Source organism: Silurus meridionalis, chromosome 19 (genome assembly GCF_014805685.1).
Source record: "Silurus meridionalis isolate SWU-2019-XX chromosome 19, ASM1480568v1, whole genome shotgun sequence".
Classification (NCBI taxonomy): Eukaryota; Metazoa; Chordata; class Actinopteri; order Siluriformes; family Siluridae; genus Silurus; species Silurus meridionalis.
This window is the reverse complement of record NC_060902.1, coordinates 14,031,028-14,050,580: the sequence shown is the minus strand read 5'-3', so window position 1 is coordinate 14,050,580 and position 19,553 is coordinate 14,031,028. Positions and strand designations below refer to the sequence as shown.

The window sequence follows — 19,553 nt, the reverse complement described above, 5'->3', positions numbered from 1 at the left end:
TAGCGGAAAATGCTCAGTGTGAATTTTCTATTAATACATTTTGGTAGTGAACCTGCTTCGTGTCAAAGTTACATCCTGGGAGAGAGGCTGAATGAAAGAAAGAGAAAAAGCAGGCCTAGTTTCGGAAACCCCAAACCCTCCTTTTCCTGTTGCGCAACTCCTTCCTCACCCCCTTTTCCTTTCCTTGCATGGTATTGTCTGAACAGTGAGTGAGCTCTCCCCTGTGAATGACCACATGGTACGCTCCACTGGCCTAAGCCCTCTCTGTCTTCAGTCTCCTAAGTTAGACTGTGTGACAGGGATGAGGGGATGAGCTTCATTTGTGTGAATGTGCCAGGAATGGGAGCATGCTGAAAGAGCCAGACAGAGCGACAGAGATGAATGTATATTATGATGCAGTTCAATCTTTCTGCTGATGCTTTGCACAGCGTTTAACTAAGGATCCAGTTTTTGTGTAAGGCTTCTCCTTTCTATCATCTGTGTGTGCCTGTTTATGTGTGTGAGTGTATGTGCAACTCTAACCAGGGATCATGAGCTCAAAGGGGGCAAACCTGAACATCAAACATCAGCCATGTAAGTACACACTTCACTCTTCAGTGATCAGGATTCAAGATGTTCACTTGTCATTCACCACAAGTGCTTTCTAATATAAATATCAAGGTTAACAATTGATCTGTGAAGATCCAGTGACTGTACAGTACTATCTAGAACACAGTGTAAGGCTAGATTAGTCTCCAAACTGTAAAATTTGCTTAAGTTAATAAAGCACTATTTATTATATATTCTATATACTGAACTGTTGCATCATGTCATAGCTGGAGACAGTAAACAGACCTGGACATTTAACAACTATGTACAACATACTGATAGATGTTTATACCTCCACACAGTGTAAAACAAGATGTCTTGATCAGCGACAATATACCATGATTCAACGTTATAATAAACCCAATATAACTGAAAAAAGATAATTAGCACGGTCATTATGTAATTAGTGGAATGAATAGAAAAAATAACTGCATTGTTCATTACTCAGTTCCTATGACGGAGACTGAAAAATGTCACTTTATGTGGCCAGTACTATATATTTATAACCAGTAATTCAGTAATTGCGATATTTTAAAGATGTAGTCTGAAATTGAGCTCAAAGTTCCAGTTACTGACTACTACAGCCCCAATCAGAGGTTTCATCTTAAAGATGCAGTCTGAGATTTTCAGGAACAGAGCTTCAAACAAAACTTTGGTTATTCTTTGTACTGTTTTTGTTTCAATTTCTATTTTCCCCAGGTTCCCCGGGTTTCCTCCAACATTCTAAAACCAAAGGTAGATTGGCTTATGCTAAAGTGCGCTCAGATATGCTCAATATATCTGTCACAGACTGGGGGTTTGCCTGACATAAAGCAAATACAGAAGATAAATGAACGAGTGTTAGTTAGAAATTCATCTTAATCAGTGTACTGTCAGGGATTTTACTATCAAGCTCCAGGTTTAATCGTGAGCTTATCACAGGTTATTGGCTGTGCAGCATTTTCATATCTTGGTGGTTTCCTTCATCCCAAAAACATGTTTTTTAGTTGGACTAGTGATCCTTAAATGTCTGAATCTGGATGCGTCTGAATCTGACTTGTGATGGTCTGTCATTCAATCCAGAATGTATTTCTACATTTATATCCAGAATTCTTGACATTCTGTGAATTAAAGTGAATTCTTAAAAATGTCAAAAATGTCAATCACAGAGACATCTCAACTCTGAGTAACAACCAATAAATGATGAAAGCGTCCTGACAAATGCAATAAACATTTGAAACCATGTTCAGTTCAGTATTGCTCATATGACATTTCCCACCTAACCCTTTAGGGTGTGGTAAAGTGTGGTACTTTTCCAAAATTATACATTATGCGTTTAAAAGCATTCTTGTGGCTTAACAAAACCTCACTTTAACAGTGTTAAAGTGTATTGTGCAGAGGTTTTCAGGCACCCTTAATTCCTTCCCTTATTTGGAGTCAAATCTCTTCAGGCTTGTTCAGATGATATGGGCTGCCTCTGGTTGAATAAGCGATCCTTCAGGCCAGTGCGAGTTTTGTTTCTTATACTGGCACACTCAAGGGCAATATCGTCTTTAAGGAATTGACAAGTCTGGAAGGTGTTTGTACCAAACCTGCTATTTTTATTGAAGACCTCTTTTTTAAAATAACTCCAAAACATCACTTGGTGGCCGTTTTTAGAGAAATGTATCAAGCGGACGGTTTGGTTCCCACTCAAAGCTCATTCTGTTTGTATCGTAATGCAATTTATCGCAAACATAAACATGCACTTCTTGAGTACTGTGAGCAGAAATAAAACATCAGTGAATGATTAATCACACATTGTCACGGTTTAGGGCTGAAGACCCTCTGCGATATTGATTACATTATGAGTCTGGTTTAAGGACGTCATATGCTCTCAATGAAATCCAGCTGGCATGGCCCTCATGCGCGAAAATGTTTATCATGCAAAGAACTCTGTTGCTTGACTTGCACTGGGTGAGCCTGCAGCCTGTAGGATGGAGTGTTCTCGTTATGCCAGACATAAATTACACACTGTACCTCCTCCCGGTTAATACAAGAGTGGCTATTCCAAGTCTCTTCTGTAATACAAGTTGTTTCAGCCGTGCTTATGTTTTATGAATTGGCCGGTGTCCAGTGTTTATCTGAAAAACATTTATGAGTGCTGTAGCTTCTCGACTCATTGCCTGCCATCATGCATTTGTGAACAGAGCTCGCAAGGAACAGCCAGCACTTTACTGCCACAGCTCTGTGCACCAGCCTTAAACATGTTGGCCAGTAAACCACTTTTGTCCTCTGATAAAGTGTTAAATCACTGTTATATAGCGCACCAGAAGGAACGAGCAGTGAATCTGATTTTTTGTAGAAAGGCCTCGATATAGTGGACTACACTGAAAAATAGGGCCTCTTACCACTATGTAGAATTTGTTCCTTTTATATTTATATGTAATTCACTACTGGTATGTTGAAAAATACTCTTATAATGTGGCCTAATAATAATAATAATAATAATAATAATAATAATAATAATGATAATCTTTATTTTTTTTATAGCACCTTCAAAAATAGCATCTCAAAGCACTTTCCAAACCCAAAAGAGAAAAAATTAATAAATGAAGATAAGAGGGAAAAAAAAATCATTTTTTAAATAATATTTATAATAATAAAACATTTTATAAGAAAAATAATAATGAGGTAAAATAAAATAAGTATTAAAAAAAAAAAAAGTAAATAAATATTACAGAATAAATAAATCACAAAAATAAGAAACCACATAAAAGCTATTCTAAAAAAGTGAGTTTTAAGAGGCAGATTTTTAAAACAGTAAAAGACTCGGCCTGTCTAATCTCAGTTGGGAGAAGATTCCACAGCTTTGGTGCATGTGAGGTAAAAAGCCTGATCACCTATAAACGGTTAGTGGGAACAACTAAAAGACCAGAATCGGAGGAATTGAGATCTCGACTTGGAGTGTAGACGGTTAAAAGTCACATCAAATAATGAGGTGCCGTACCCTGTAGGGTCTTCTAGATATCAAGTTTTCCTGTAACGGTACATTCTGAACAGCTTTATTCCTATTATACCACAGAAGCTTGCCAATGCTAACAGTTTAACATATATCAAACAGCATCGTTGTATTTTTTATCAGTTTACAGTTACATAAAAGAAACAAGACCTTTCAGAACTTGTTTTACAACCGTCAGCTGCTTTACAACACCTGGTTCATTTTTCTCTCTTGAACTCAGGAGAAAAATGTGGCTTTTCATGTTACACATTTTGAAATCTCAAAGTCTTGAAAACTTTCCTGTGTGGGGAAAATATAAAGATATAGCTTTAATTCTAGCTCTTCTAAAGTTCTTTCATTCAAGACTTCTTTCATCAGTATCATTACAAAGGTGTTAGGGAAGGAGTGTAAAAGCTGACATTTTATATTTATATTTTATATTTAAAATTAGATTTATTAGATTTTAAAATGTTACAAGTAGAACATAACACAAAAATCATTGATTTTGCCCTGAAGTATGTAACTGTTTTACAATATTTAATCCATGCAATATTTTATACAATATTTGAATGTTTTTTTTGGATACTATTCTATTTTTCTCTTATTCTTTTTCCAACCAAACGAATCCATTCAGTGTAATTGATTTTTAAGACGTTAAGCCTAGAAACCTAAAAGAGCACTGATTCAGAGTCAGCATTCTAATGTTTAACTGCAGGTTCATACACCTGTTTTCCAGACGGACGATGTAACTTCCTCGCTATACTGAGACACTACTCATGCCATGTCTGCTCAATCCTCGTTCCTATGAGAGATGGGAGAGATGTTCTTTATTACACTGAGCCCTAATTGTTCACTCTGCTATTTAAGTCTTTTATAGCTGATCTAAATAGTATCTGACCTATTATTGACCTGCTCTTAAAGACCTCTATTGAGGGGAGGAGAGAGGGTTAACAATGAGGTCATTGTCGAGAGTAGGCAAGGATCCGCTAGTGCTGGATTGTGCTTCACCCCCAGGCTTCTGATGCACACACACACACACACACACACACACACACACACACACACACACACACACACACTCACTCACTCACTCACTCACACACTCGCAGCATCAATAATTTACTCCTGGATCCGTGCCCAAATGAGAGAGCTCAGTGGTTGAGGAGGAGGAGGAGAGAAGAGATGAAGAGGAGTGCAGGGAGATTTTTGCACTCATCAAACGCAGACGTTCTTGTTGTAAGAGATCTGCACTTTTGGTTGTACTGCTTTAATCGTAAAGACTGTTCTGTACTCATCCCAACCAATTCACAATTGAATCTTAGAGAACATACTCTTAACATACTTAGTATTATTTGTCTTTATAGCGTATTCTTAGAATCATATTGATTTAAAATAGTGCCATAAAGAAGAAGATGGGTTCTGAGTTCAGTTTGGAAACTGAATTCTGTCATCGAGGAGTTTTTTTTCCCCCCATATTGACTTCTTGCATTTTAATTGGGGATCTAACATCTGGATTTAGGAGAATGTACACTACACTTCAGATTCAGACTTTGTGCTTTTCAGAGATTTATAAAAGACGTACACTATATGGGCACATGTATGTAGACACCTGACCTTTCCAGCCATATAGAGGTTCTTCCCCTAACCGTTACCACACAGTTAAAGGAACGCAATTGTATTATATGTCTTTAGATGTGGTGACATGAAATGTGATCTTCACTTGAACTGCGAAACCCAAACCTGTTCAGGCATGACAGTGCACAAAGCCAGATCCATGAAGATATGGTTTGCATGGTTTGGAGTAGAAGATCAAGAGTGGTCTGCTATAGAGCTCTGACCTCAACCTTATTGAAACTTTGGGATGAATTGGAACACTGACTACACCCCAGGCCTCCTAACCTACATCAGTACCCGACTTTACCAACACCCTTGTGGCTAAATGAATCTCCACAAGCACACTCCAAAATCTAGTGGAACATCTTCCCAGAAGAGTGGAGGTTGTTATAATAGCAAATAGTGATTTATTGTGGAATGGGATGTGAATATTGTGGTTAGGTGTCCACAAAGTTTTGAAGAGCATAAATGTCCAGCACAGTGATGCTATTTATTAAAAATTTATCATCTTCTCTTTAAAGTATGCAACAATGTTTTACGATATTTAATTTAAATTGATTTTGTATTTATGGATAATATGGTCATTTTCACCCAGAAAAAACTAACCCAAGCACATGCATAACCTCACTCTGAATACCCCTAACTTTCCCAATGTGAACATCAATATAACTTCAGGACTGAATGTGTGACAGTGTGTTTTAATTCTGTTGTTTTCAGACTGAACACATAGTCCTACCTAAATCCATCTCTGCTGTGGACAGCTGTGGAATGTAAAATGCATAAAGACAGCTGCGAGGCCAGGACAGAGTTTTCATTCCAGTTGACTTAATCACACATCCACATAATTTGTACAGTATACATGTTATAATCCTACCCATATGTCACACTGTATATTTCGATGTACAGAAACACGTGCAGGATGTACAAATGAGAAAGCTCTTTTCTGCTGGCCTGGCTTTAAATATATGATATGCAACCAAGATAATAACGACAGAGTCTGGTTTAAAGTATGTGGGGTTTTCCGGCAAACGGCGAACAGATTTTCAACTGGCCTGTAAGCCGCACCCTGTGCTGAAACCAAAACGATGTAAGAAAAAGACTTCTCAAGACAAGATGTTCATGTAGTTTCTAATTTAGAAGTGTCTTTGACTTGAAGAGAGATAGAGGTGAAGGAAATTAAGTTCTAATGCACTCTTGAATTTTCAGAGGTTTCTGTGGTATAAGACCAATTACATTTACAGCATTTGGCTTTGCTCAAGAGCCCATGAGTGGTAACTTTGTGGTGCTGGGATTAGAACTCATGACCTCCTAATAAGAAGTCCAACAGCTTAACCATTGAGCTACTACTTCCCAATTAATTGCCTCATGATGTGTTTTCATTGAAAAATAATTGAAAAAAAGACAGCACTAAGCTTCTATATGAGTTTCTATAGATCTTGTAAGGGGGAATACCATGCATAGCATTCTCTACTTGCTAGCGTTCCATTGTGTCCATACACATAACATAGCATTCAGTAGCCACTTTATCCTAATGAGGACCAACACATGTGAAATGTCAAATTCGATGTCAAGCTTTTTGATTGGGGATTTGAATTCTGTTTGCCAGCTGAATATAATAAAGAAAAAAATATTTGTCATATGTCTCGTACAATAAGTACAAAGTTAGCGACATAGCACATTAAAACGAATTCAAAATGAAAATATCCTGACTCTAGACTGTCTCAAGAATTAAAGGTGTATATGATCACTACAAACATGCCATGTCATTAAATATATTTTTACATTGAATAAACAAGAAGTTTCAACAGACACCTTTACACCACATTTACACAGAACTGAATGATGTTTTGCCGAATCACACTCCCTCTCTTTCAGCATCTGTTGTCATCCTTCAACCTTTCCTGTAACTCAGAGCTTTTCTATACACAGTTTTTGGAAACCCTTGCTTTTGTCTTGTCTTCAGACATTGTTGTTCAGCTCACGGGTTAATAGTTGCCATGTGCCATGATTCTTGTTAAATGGAAACAAAGCTTTGAGGGGGGAAATTAAACCACGCGGCCATGCTGTTGTGGTTTACTCAGGAAAAAGCGTAGGGTAAGATGACCTTTGTGTTGCTTAGACTCGTGCTGCCTCCTCAGTCCTGTATTGAGCAGGTTTACTACCACTCATGAAATATTTATGACAGTCTATCTGTGGCAACAGTTGGACTAATACTATTGTAAAAGAATGGACACTTGTTAGGATATTCTATATTAGAGTCCTCGAAGACAGAAAAACAGGATGATTCAATAAACAATTCATCTGCTAACTGAGACTGAAAAGGTGTATTGTTTAACCGAGCCTCCTGACTGGATTTATATTTGCTTTAAAAGGTAAATACTTGGGGATGTGCTGTGGTAAGGAAACAACCAACATCCTCATGGTAATGGGACAGAAAGTTACTGTGTTGTTCATGATTATGATTTTCCTGAGATGTATGTATTCCTCTCATACCACAATGATTTGACATTGATTATTATTTTTTACTTACATATAGTTATACATTTATAGTTACAGTTTATACTTTCACTGAGAAAGAATTGGTTTATTATGGTGCTATCAAACCAGGAAGTGTAAAGTCCTTTGTCTGAAAGATTTTCCCGTGTCAGAAAAAGCTAAACCCGAAACTGGCTCCTTCAATGAATGATAAATAAACATAACCGAAAAAAAAAATTAGCTTATTAGCTTCAGATTATGTGCATGTTTTGCATTAGATGTCCATTTGAATGAAACAGGTCACTATAGAATCAATAATATACAGTATAAGAATTATTCAAATGAATGACCTTTCGGCGACTCTGAATCTAGAGTTCGTCACTGATGTGGAGTGTGAAATAAAGCGATTGCGTTTGAATACAAGGCCCTGTTAGCAGGTTTCCGTTCTGACCGTGAAATGGTGGCAGCACTGGACTTATTGAACTTATTGATTAAACTGCTGAGTCAACAGTTTTTTCCCTCGGATGTCTACAATTATTCGTACTTAGTTCTTTGGACAAAACAAGAGCTGAGCTGACGGAAATGGTTTATAAGGGCAAAAGGGATTTCCCCTAAAGCACCGTATTGTAAAATAGATACTGATCTGAAGCCACTTTGTGTTTATTTATGTTTCCAGTTTAACCTGAAACAGCTGATCTGGGACCAGTTGAGGCTGTGGTTCAGTGCAGCATGATTGTGCGTCAGTGTCAGGTGGCTGACATGACTAGCTGGAGATGAAATGCTTAGTCATTGAACTGTCTCACCAGAGACCGACGATGAGAAATGACTAATGGTGTGAAGAGTTTAAGAAGGTGAAAACAAGCAGTCAAGCCATATCTAATCTTCACTGATTCAGTGTTATACAGTAAAATTCATTCAGATCAGCAGTCAATGTTAAAGACAATATTATTAATAAACCGCAGTTTTCTATTATTCTGGAGGTAAAGTGTGATTTATAGGAATTGCTACAGAAAAATTTATTGTTTCCAAGCGCTACATTAGTTCTTTAAACACAGACCACAGTCTGTCCTTATTTTTGTTTATGTGGTCGAAAATTGCTTTAAAGCATCTGGAAGGGTCATTTTCTCCAACCGTGTGCTGGTCAGGAACAGCCTGTGGGAGAGTTTTTATTGTAGCTCGCCTATAAAAACCAGCATTAAAAAACCCACAGTCACTCCGACCAGCTTATGGGATGCAGCTTAAACGATCTCTGGGGTTTCAAGCTCAGTCTGGTGCTTCTCTTGGGAATGTTGGAACACTTGTTTCCTGTGTCGTGCTACCACAGCGCCCCGAGACAATCTGCAGTGTTTATTCTCAGAGAGATATATAGCAATAAATTTAGCAGTGTGCCTTTGTTTTGAGATTTTCACAGTTCCTTTCTTTGTCTCTGGGGAATATCAAGCCTGAGAGGTTTTGTGGAAAATGGAAAATGTGATGTGTGAATGGAAAAAAAGGGACAAAACTTTAAATAAATAAATAAAACAAGAAGTTGCTAAGATAGTGTCACCCTGGCTATGTTCTCTTTGCTTCGTCACAGGGATATGATCAAATAAGGATATAGCAGGAGACTGTGTATATGTTATTGTTTCTATAGTAACACATTCATTCACATTGACCAAGTGTTTTACATAAACACACGTAATTGCTTGCTTAGATGGAGTCTTCAGTGTCAGGGCTTCATCACAGAGATAAATCAGTGTCTTTAGTAGCTGTAGTTGTTTTGGATCATATTAACCTAAATAGAGAGCAAGAAAAAGAGGAGCCGGTGCCGGAACAACTATTTCTGTATTTCTGTATGTGAATACATGTGCTGTTCTTGGAAAACTGCAGCTGTGTTAGATGCATGTTGATTACTTTCGTGTAACACTTCACTGTGGCTTTTTTTTTTTTATTCTGTCGATAGATGGTGATTGAAAAAAAAGTATTTTAAAGGAGCAGTATGCAAATTTCGACCACTACAAAAATCTAAAAGACAAATTTTAAAAACCTTTACTTTCCACTTTACTCCAACTGACTCGTGTTAAAAATCATGCTTTGGCCTTTATTGTTCAGAGATTTCAGGGCTGTAAAAGTGAAGAAAAAAAATATATATATATATATATATATATATATATATATAAATACATATATTAATTGCGTGAAAACTTCAGGACTGACAGTATTTCTAAAGTATGTTTGAAGTTCTATAGTTATTTGAGGTATTTTAGGATATTTAATTACATATCACACCTTTAAAGGAGAAAAGGAACGCTCTTAGGGAACTCTTCAGAGGAAGCAGAATGTATTGTCTGTATTTAAAAAAATCAATTATACAGATGTAAGCGAATAGGTTGCTATTATAATAATGAATTTGCTTTGAGGCTTTTGAAAAATAGCAAAACCACAAGGAAAACCCACAGGCCAGGATCTAACATCATTACTTAACTGTAACAACCTGTGTGTGTGTGTGTGTGTGTGTGTGTGTGTGTGTGTGTGTGTGAAATGAACACTTTGTGTTGGTATTGTGGGTTTCCAAGAAGCAGCTCAGGGCCTGGGTTTGTTAGCGTGGGCGAGTCGAGTGTGAGTGCCGTGCCACGTCCGGTAGTCGGGCTCAAATCTGTCTCTTTACTCCAATGCCAATCCCACAGAGGAAATAAAAGAGAGAGGAAGCGGAGAAGAAAGAGAGGTTCGCCCTCTCCTCAGGGAATGTCAAGTCGAGCCTCCTGGATGATCAGTTTTAGGTTTTTTTGCCCTCACCGCATTCAGACCTGGGATCTTACTTACTCCCTCCTCCTTCATTCAGACCTCGGTGGACTAAAAGACACTGTGTGATATAACGAGGGAGAGGACGCTGAACTAGGTTCAGATGTGACTGGTCTGGCACATTCAAAAGAGAGAGAGTGTGAGAAAGTTAACTACAAATTAGCGGAGGTGTGTGTGGGAGATCTAAAGGAGAACAGGGTTTTCATCAGCATTCACTGGCTTTTCTCTTGAAGCACAAATAAGGATATAAAAGAATTTAGATAAAACAGTATGCATTTTTTATTGAAAGTCCATGAAATGCAGTTGCTAATCTTCTTTAATGTATGCCTTTGAATAAATCATGTGATACACATTACAATAGATGCTGGATCTAAAGGGGTTAATCAGCTGACCAATCAGTATCATTAGAGAGCAGTCCATCAATACCATGACCTCAGTAGCCTCATTCTAACCATATCTAAAATTAGAGGCCACTAATGAAAGCCACTCGAAATGTATGTGTGTGTGTGTGTGTGTGCGTGTGTGTCCATGGCTGAAAAACAAACATCAGCAGTCTTGCTGTGTTCTGCAAGTGACTGCTTGTCATTATTAATCAGATCCCTGCTGTCTCTAAGCCTGACCAGAGGTAAAATATACTGTCTGTTTTTATGTAACCTGTGGAAGCAAGCAGGGCATCAGACACTCCAGTCGTGCGCAAAATGCCATGCTGTGCTATGCCCGACTAGTGGGCGTCCGGATGTGTACCATTTTTTCAGCAGGTGGCTGAGCTTGTGAGAGTTAACAGGCTGTGAAGTGGAAAAATAAATCCATAAGCTAAAAGCTAAGGATTTGAGAGATTCTGCTGCGAGAGCGCTCGAGCCGTCCCTCAAGCACGATAATTAACCCCAAGTTAATTCTAAGCAAAGCAGTGACCCTGCTTCTCCTTCCTGTCCTTGTTTTCCAGCTCCATGGGTTGTTTAAGATGTTGTGCAGGATGCTAGTTTAATGTAGCATAAAAAAGAAGAAGAAAAGAATGAGGAGTGAAATGAAATGAGTGTGTGTCCTCCCCTGCAGTCCCATAATTCTCCTCGCGGTTTGAAGCGTCCTGTTCTTGAAGATTACACTTTAATATTTTAAACTGTGTAAGGTCATATTATAAAAGTATAACAGCTTCAGTGTGAGTATAAACGTCAATCTAGGATAGTTACAGGCTCAGTTACACTAAACACACACTATGGGTGAACACAATTCTAAAGAAATAACAGAGCTAGATGACTCAGAAAAGGGCATAAACATGGGCCTTGAGGACAAAATGTTTTTTTTGGCGCATTAAAGCGTATACTGTACTAGAAATACAAAAGTTGCAAAAGCGTACAGAATGGAGAAGATGGTTGATTTTATTTATAGTAATGAGTTTGTGTTTGGATCAAGGACCGGTAAAAATGACGTACTTGCTATTAAGCAATGCACTGTAATGTCAATCAGTATGTTTTTACAGAAATTTATTGCTTACTTAAGAACATCATTGATCAGTTAAATGATCTCTGTTCATGTTTTTTTCTATGGTCTCTTCTAGAAATGAACATTTTGTGTTCTTGGTCTAAGATTTTATGGCAGTAAAACAATATGTAATAGAGAGAACTGACCTGCATGTACGGTATTTGAAAATGAAAGCAGGAGTGCACACTGCAAAACAGTTACATCTTAGCATGATGTAACCTTGAATATAGTCAAAGGATCTGCCAATGGAATAAAATATAGGTTTTTATGTTTTGGTGTTCTAAAAGACCTGCTAATCAGATGCTGTCAAGTTCTGTTAGCTCATGTATTGAGTGTTTGAATATGTTAAACAAAATCTGAACAATAAGTAACGTTATCTATATGCTTATGTATATGTATATGAGATATATAGGCCTCCTAGAATGGTTCTGCTAGTGAGACTTACAGTTATGTTGACTCAATACATCACTTGAGTTATAAAGTATTAGAATGACTTTTGAGACACTGATGGGGATTATTTTCATGGGATGTGGCTAGAAAAGATGATGAGGAAACAGTGCTGGAATGCAGCATTAGCCCATACACACACACACACACACACACACACACACGGTCTGATAGTCAGCGACTGAGTCACTGTGACATCTTCGTCCGCTGGCTGACTCGCCGTCCTCACACGACAGGGTCACTGACTGTTCTTGATCTGCCACAGAGAGCACATACTCCGTTGCCAAATGTGACAAGTCATATATTTTTTTCAGGAAACTGAAACAAAAAGTCAGGATGTCTGCATCGTTAGTCATCAGGTTTTCAATATTACTGAGCAACCAAGTGAAAAACTAAGGTTTTTTTTTTTTTTCATTTGGCAGAAGAAGCACATGAATTCCCCGAATTTACACACCTTCGAAGGCTTGTGAGGGAAAATAATTTGACCGAATGATTTAATTTATGCTGCTATTGAACACCTTTTTACAACAGATTTTCCATCAGAGATGAGCACGCTTGACCGAGTGTATTTGCATTCATGAAAAGCCATGTGAACTCTCTAAAAGGGGGAAAAAACATGGTTAAGCCATGGAAATGGAAATAAGTCTTAGCAATTAGTGAAGTTAGGTTAAAGGCCTTGAGTAATAAACGAGTGAATTTCATGAAGTTTAAATAATAAACCCGATAAACCTTATTATTATGACTGACAGATCTGTTGAGTGTTTAATATGAGCTCAATTAAATATTACAAAGATATGAGTATTCCAACTTGCATGCTAAGCTGGCTAACTCTACTACTGTTAGCAATAAACAAAATTCATTTAGTAATTTGGTTGTATTTTTAGCCGTTTAGCTACTGTTTAATCATTCTCTCAGACTATTCAATTAAAATTTATTCATTTTTATTTGTATAGCCCTTTTAAAATTGTCTCAAAGCAGCATTACACAGATAATGTGGTGGATATGACAATCATTTGTAACAAACACAAGCTAGCAACTAGCGTTAACGTATAATAGCTGATGCTGCATTATACATCTGGGACTTTGTTACTGTGCTTTCGTACTTACTGTGGTAATGAGCATATGAGTGTTCGCATGTGAACCGTAAGCTTTCCCACCACAGTCAAGTCTTTTTATTCTTCCTGATTTGACCCAGGCTTTGAAACCCAATCCAATTAGCCCAATCTAGGGCTGTACGCTCTAATTACAGCCTAATCCTAGAATGCTGTTTTTGCGTGCTTCAGTGGTATTGACGGACCGTGAAAGGAAACACTCTCTCAGCCCTGGTCATGCTCTAAAACATATTTTAGCCCTTTTAGATAGAACCTGATAATTAGATGATTATTGAATCCGTTTTTGTTAAAAACAATGAATAGCAGGGCACAGCTTTATGAGGTTTTTTTTTTGCTTTAGTAGCTTAATGAATGCCTGTATGACTCCACAGGAGACATACGTTTACAAAAAAGGTCACTGTAGTACAAATAGCAAACAGGGAACATTTTAATTTACTTTTGATGTAAGACTATCCCAAGTTCCTACTTATTCATCAAACGGTATATGCTCCCGGGATACATGGCAAAACATATTTCGTGTATACACTTAATGCATAATTTATATAAAATAAGTGAAAATACACAGCAGACATTCTTTGAGAGACTTTCCTACATTACGTTAAGATTAAGATTGCCTGCATTCCAGCAGGCTTGTATTATATAGTTTTTAAATGCATATAATATGCTTGTCGTGTCACTGCCTGAGTAATATATCGAATGATCGCATGTGACGGGATCAAATGTGTAAAAATAAACCCTCATGCATTAGAACAGGTGGAAATAAATTCATATCAAAACGTGAACATAAAATAATCATGTGAATAAGATATCTTGTAGAAAAAAATGTGAAAATACATTAATCATATGTGTGTTCAGGGGGTTGTTCTGTTTCTGTTGTGTATATTTTTGTGGTTATAATTACTGATGAGTCATTTACTCCGACTCCTGTGTGTGCCTCCATAAATAGCTGAGTGGTCGAGGTCTCGTGTTCGAGCAGAGGGTCAGGCTGCTCATCTGACTAATGGATGGTGCAGAGACTAAATAAGTGGCCACTACTTCAATAGTGAAATGTAGTCTCATATAATGCTGATTAGGATGTGCTGTGACACAAACGCATACCCACACACACACACACACACACACACACACACACACACACACACACACACACACACACACCATGTTTTCAGTGTATTCTATTCTTCTTAAAACATTACCTAGTTAGCTTTGGAGTGTATACATAAGTGATTTCCACTTTTAAAAATGACCCAAGCCTCTGGTTTCAGCTTCAAATTTTTAAGATGGAAATCTTATAAGATCTCATTTTTGTTTCCTCTCACAGCTCTCACAGCTCTCCTCTTTAGGCTATTACAGTGCTCCTGATGTAGGGAGTAAATGAGATTGCACTTCCAGCCCAATCTGATTAGCAGCCCTAGAATTGACAGATGCTGTGACTGAACTGCACGCCTTGACAGATTTACGGCAATATGAGATTACTATACGCGTTGAGTATTCGTGTGTCTGTTACATAGAGTTATTACCTATGGACCAACCTACAGATAGAAACATATCAAAGGCCAGAGATAGATGATTTACCTGGTCTGAGTTTGGGTTACGCTATGAGAAATTAAACTAAGCCCTAGTACAAATTCTGGCACCAACCTTAATGAAGCAATGGCTGACTGTTGCTCCCTGGTGGTGGTATACGTATTTACTATTCATGCACTTTAGGCTGCAAACTGAAACCTCTGAAGAAGTGATCACATGGCGCTTCCTAATTAGTCTTGGAAATCTGTTCTTTTGTGTATTTTTTGTTTTCCAGCTGAAACAGAGAACGCTCTGAGGATTCCGGACATGGACGTGGCCCAGCAGCTGAGGCTCAGAGAAAGTCAGCGCTTCTTCGAAGAGGCCTTCCAGCATGATGTGGATGTTTACTTCTCCTCTGCACACTTGCAGATAGATTACAAAAGGGGTAAAGTACTTTGACACTTTGATAATCATTCTTATGAAATGTGGTTCTTTATTCTCATTATAATATTTGAGACGTTTTTTTTAAATGCTCTTTAGCGCCCATGAGCAGCATCTCATCCATGGAGGTCAATGTGGACATGCTGGAGCAAATGGACCTTTTGGACATCTCGGATCAGGAGGCGCTGGACGTGTTTCTTGCCTCGACCGAGGAGGACGACTCATGTCCGTGTCCACTAGAAGGTAGCAGTAGACAGTTTACAAATCAGATCTGTAAAAGAAAAGTTCATGTCTTTGGGTTTTGTTTATTGCAAGTGTTTACTTACAAGACAAAATGACTGGACATGAACAAAACAGAGCATAATTGAAAAATGTTCTAGTGCAAATATGACAGTCTTGGTCCTTGTTATTGTATGGGTTTCCTTTGGGTTCTCTGTAGGATAATGCACTTACTGAAGATAATGGAAACACTGAAATCATTGGAGGACTAGGAGTGAGATCTGAAAGACAGCTAACGTATAAAAGAGTTATGATATAGCAGCCATCCGTGGTGATGAATCTGATGGCTGTAACTGTGATTTCTCCTCAAGGTCTCAGTGGCAGTAACGACATTGATTCTGCGCTGAGGGAAGAAATCTCCATGAGAGTCCCAGACACCTGCCAGCTCAAATCCCGGATATCCTCTACTTCCTCCACTGCCACCTCAGACAGCCAAGGAGAGGACGGCGCAGAAACCCCCGTTGTCCAATCGGATGACGAGGATGTTCAGGACGAGGATGGGCTTTTGATAAACGGTACACCTCCAGCCAACTGTGCAGGAGAAGACCCTGAGCTGTCACTATGAATGGCGTCACCGGTTACTACTGATGAATCCTGTACTTCAGTGTTTGTGTGCTGTTAAAGACTTTCTCTGGTAGGTTGCCTCTTTTTAGCCTGATTCGACGTCCCCACGGATTCTATTTTGCGTGCATTACTTTGTCTGCAGAGAACATTTCTGTTCACCTGGACTGCTGCTGTAGATTATAAAGCTGACAGATGTACAATAATTGCCATATTGTATTGGTTATAACGACAGCAGAGTAGCAAAGCCTTATTTAGGATTAACGATGCAGGTATACAAAATGAACTGTTTCTTCTGTCTACTTCTATATGTTTGAGAAAGAAAGCTTAGTCTTCTGTCATATGAAATGTACATCGCTATACTGTGCATTGTTGTCCAATGTTTTTCATGCCTTCGAGTAATGTCTACTTGATTTCAACTCACACTTAAATATTTTTTAATATTAAAATAAAGTCTACCCTAACTTTGGAATGTTGGTGTTGGAATACAATTTTGTTTACATGTAGTATTTATTCACTAATAAGTGGCAGCATGGAATGTAATAACTGAGACAAATTATAACAGAGCATGGCATAATTGTGATAATAATGCTGATGTAATACCTATTTATTTATACAATACATTCATCAAGGTAAATTAATGTGTTTATTTGCCACTTTAATTTTTCATTTATTGTTTTCCATATGAAAAAAAACATAATATTTGACCACAACTGGTACAAACTTTTGCTATATTAAGCCCTTAAGACACAGAATACTGTCCTTATATTGTATAAATCTAAATGAACTCGGTTTAAAACGTCATTGTTTAATACAGTATTGATTGTTAAAAAACTGATTTTGCACATCTCATCGCATACTGGTCCATAATTAATACTAGCTCTCCGTCAACATTCTGTATTACCTTACAAGACACATGAGGGAAAGCGAAATTGTTTACTAATATTGTGATATAAATGAAAACGACCTCAAATAACCCTCTTAATAAATTACATTTTGCCCAAATGTGCACTAGTGATCAAGATGCTGTCTAATATAGATAATATAGTACAGTGTTTGTATATATATATATATATACACACACGCTGTATATTATGCTTCGGCTCTGAGCATTTGGCACAACTTTCACTATATTCATACTACTATCAACTGTGTTTGTTTTGACCATTTTATTGTTTTTTTCAATTACTTTGAGCGCTAATATCATTTCTAAAGTGCAGACTGATTAGTATGCAGCCTATATGGAGCATTACGCTGTTTTATGTATGGAATAAAACACTATGAGGTAAGCTGTCGTATTAAATGATCAGTGATCATTTGGGATGTTGTGGGACAACATGAAGTTCTTTAAGGTCTAATGACAGCACATTGCACTTTTCTTGAATGATGGCAATTCAATTCCATTTGATCTGTGTAGCACTTTTAACAATAGACATTGTCCCAAAGATCCCTGTAAGTTTATCCCTAATGAACAAGCAGCAAGTAGTGGCAAGGAAAAACTCTCTGAGATGGTATGAAAAGAAACCTTGGCAGGAGCCAGATTCAAAAGAGAACTTATCCTCATCTGTGATGTAGTTCCATCATTGTTGAGGATATCAACTGTTCACTGCTGAAGACTCGAGTGCAAAACTGTTCACAGAAATTGAAGCCCTAATCCATTATAACTGTAACTGTTTTATACTACAGCTTATAACTGTTTATATCATTTACAGTACAAATTCATCTTCATGGTTTTTGAGTTAAACCTTCTACAGTAACCTCACGGAGCTTTAGGCTGTTCGTGTGGATGTTTGAATGGTTTCCAGGTCCCGGAAGAAGAAGAGATCACTGGTACATTTTGTTATTTATTAAAGAGCACCATGTCACATTTACAATGAATAACCACATATATTTCCATCCTGAAGAGTCGTAAGACAAGGTGCTGATTACAGAGGCTTTTTCCAAATAATCTACACCATATGATTTTCTTTTCTTTTATAAATGCCAGAAAATAAAGGACTTAATTTATGTATAATTTCTGAAAGTGAAAGCATTATGAGTACTTAGAGACTTCCCTTGAAAAATTATGTTTTGGGGTTTTTGTCTTATTAACTCTCATTCAGGATTTTCAATTCTTGATGTGTTATGGGAAAAAAATAAAAAACGTACAACAAGGTCGGACTGAACTGGACAAAAACCCGTTTCACAGCTTAACACTCAGAGAATGTGATTAAGTGATAAACACATTGGGCAGTGACAAAGTTCAAACTCTACCCGAGCTCAGCAACACCTTCACTCTGCCTGGCTCTCATTAATATTGTGAACATCAAAAAATTAAAAAGCACATTCCTTTATTTCTGTATAAACACAGAAAAAGAGTGCAGAGGATTTTATCTTCCACAAACAACAACAGTCTGCCAAATCACAAGTCGCAAATCACAAGTCGCTATTTTACAAAAGATAATTAACACGTTGAACAAGCAGCATGACTTTATTAGTCGAGTCTCAGGAATGTCTGATATAAAAGTTTGCTCACTTTTTTTATTGCTTACTGGTTTGCAAATGAAAACCACCTAGATAAACATTTATGATAATAATTTCTTTCAAAAATTGTAATTATAAGCATCGTTAAAGGAAACTTCACCATGCTAACAATTACAGGTTATGAGGTATAGCTAAATAATGATAAACTATAAGGTCAGATTAATTAACACACACTATATTTTCTGGATCTCTAATAACGAGGACCTCTGGGCACTTTATGACCCAATAAACCTCGTCAAAATGACGTTAGTCTTTTTCTAATCAGGACAAAGTTGACTTAGTAGTGTAATAGTCAAATAGTATTGATAACAGAAAAAAACTTGGTGACTGACCCCTTATTGATGCAAAACCGATTGATTACTGCTGGCTGGAAATCTATTGCGAAAGTGCAAAGGTTCACATCCTCATTTTGAAACGATGACACCAACCAGTCATTTTCTAAGTTACATTCACTCTAAACACGTATATAAATCAGGTGCAAAGATGTTTCTTTTATTATTTTTTTACCTGTTTTTTCCCAGCTATGTGATTGTGTACGTTTGTGGTTATATTCACTTTTTAGACTTTTACTAAAAAAAATCTGTATTTTTTATTTTAGGTCTGATTCACATTGCTGGTAGTCTTTATTTATTTATTTTTATTTACTTTTTTTTAGTGTTTGAGTTGAGGAATTGTTATGAAAAATTATTGTTATTACTACATTGTTATAATAAGTGTATATTTTTCTGGTCAGTAAAATTTACATTTTTTAACCCAAACACTATTCATTTCATTGAAATAGTTCTGGT

At 37.3% G+C, this 19,553-nt stretch overlaps 1 protein-coding gene across 1 annotated transcript; it reads left to right on the top strand.

Moving 5' to 3' along the window:
* Positions 1-269: 269 nt before the first annotated feature.
* On the top strand, positions 270-16,714 carry si:ch211-253b8.5 (dysbindin). The gene is made up of 4 exons (XM_046874773.1): positions 270-573; positions 15,257-15,406; positions 15,502-15,645; positions 15,993-16,714. The coding sequence occupies exons 1-4, from the start codon at positions 531-533 to the stop codon at positions 16,244-16,246; spliced, it is 591 nt and encodes a 196-aa protein (XP_046730729.1). The 5' UTR covers positions 270-530; the 3' UTR covers positions 16,247-16,714.
* The last annotated feature ends 2,839 nt before the right edge of the window (positions 16,715-19,553 follow it).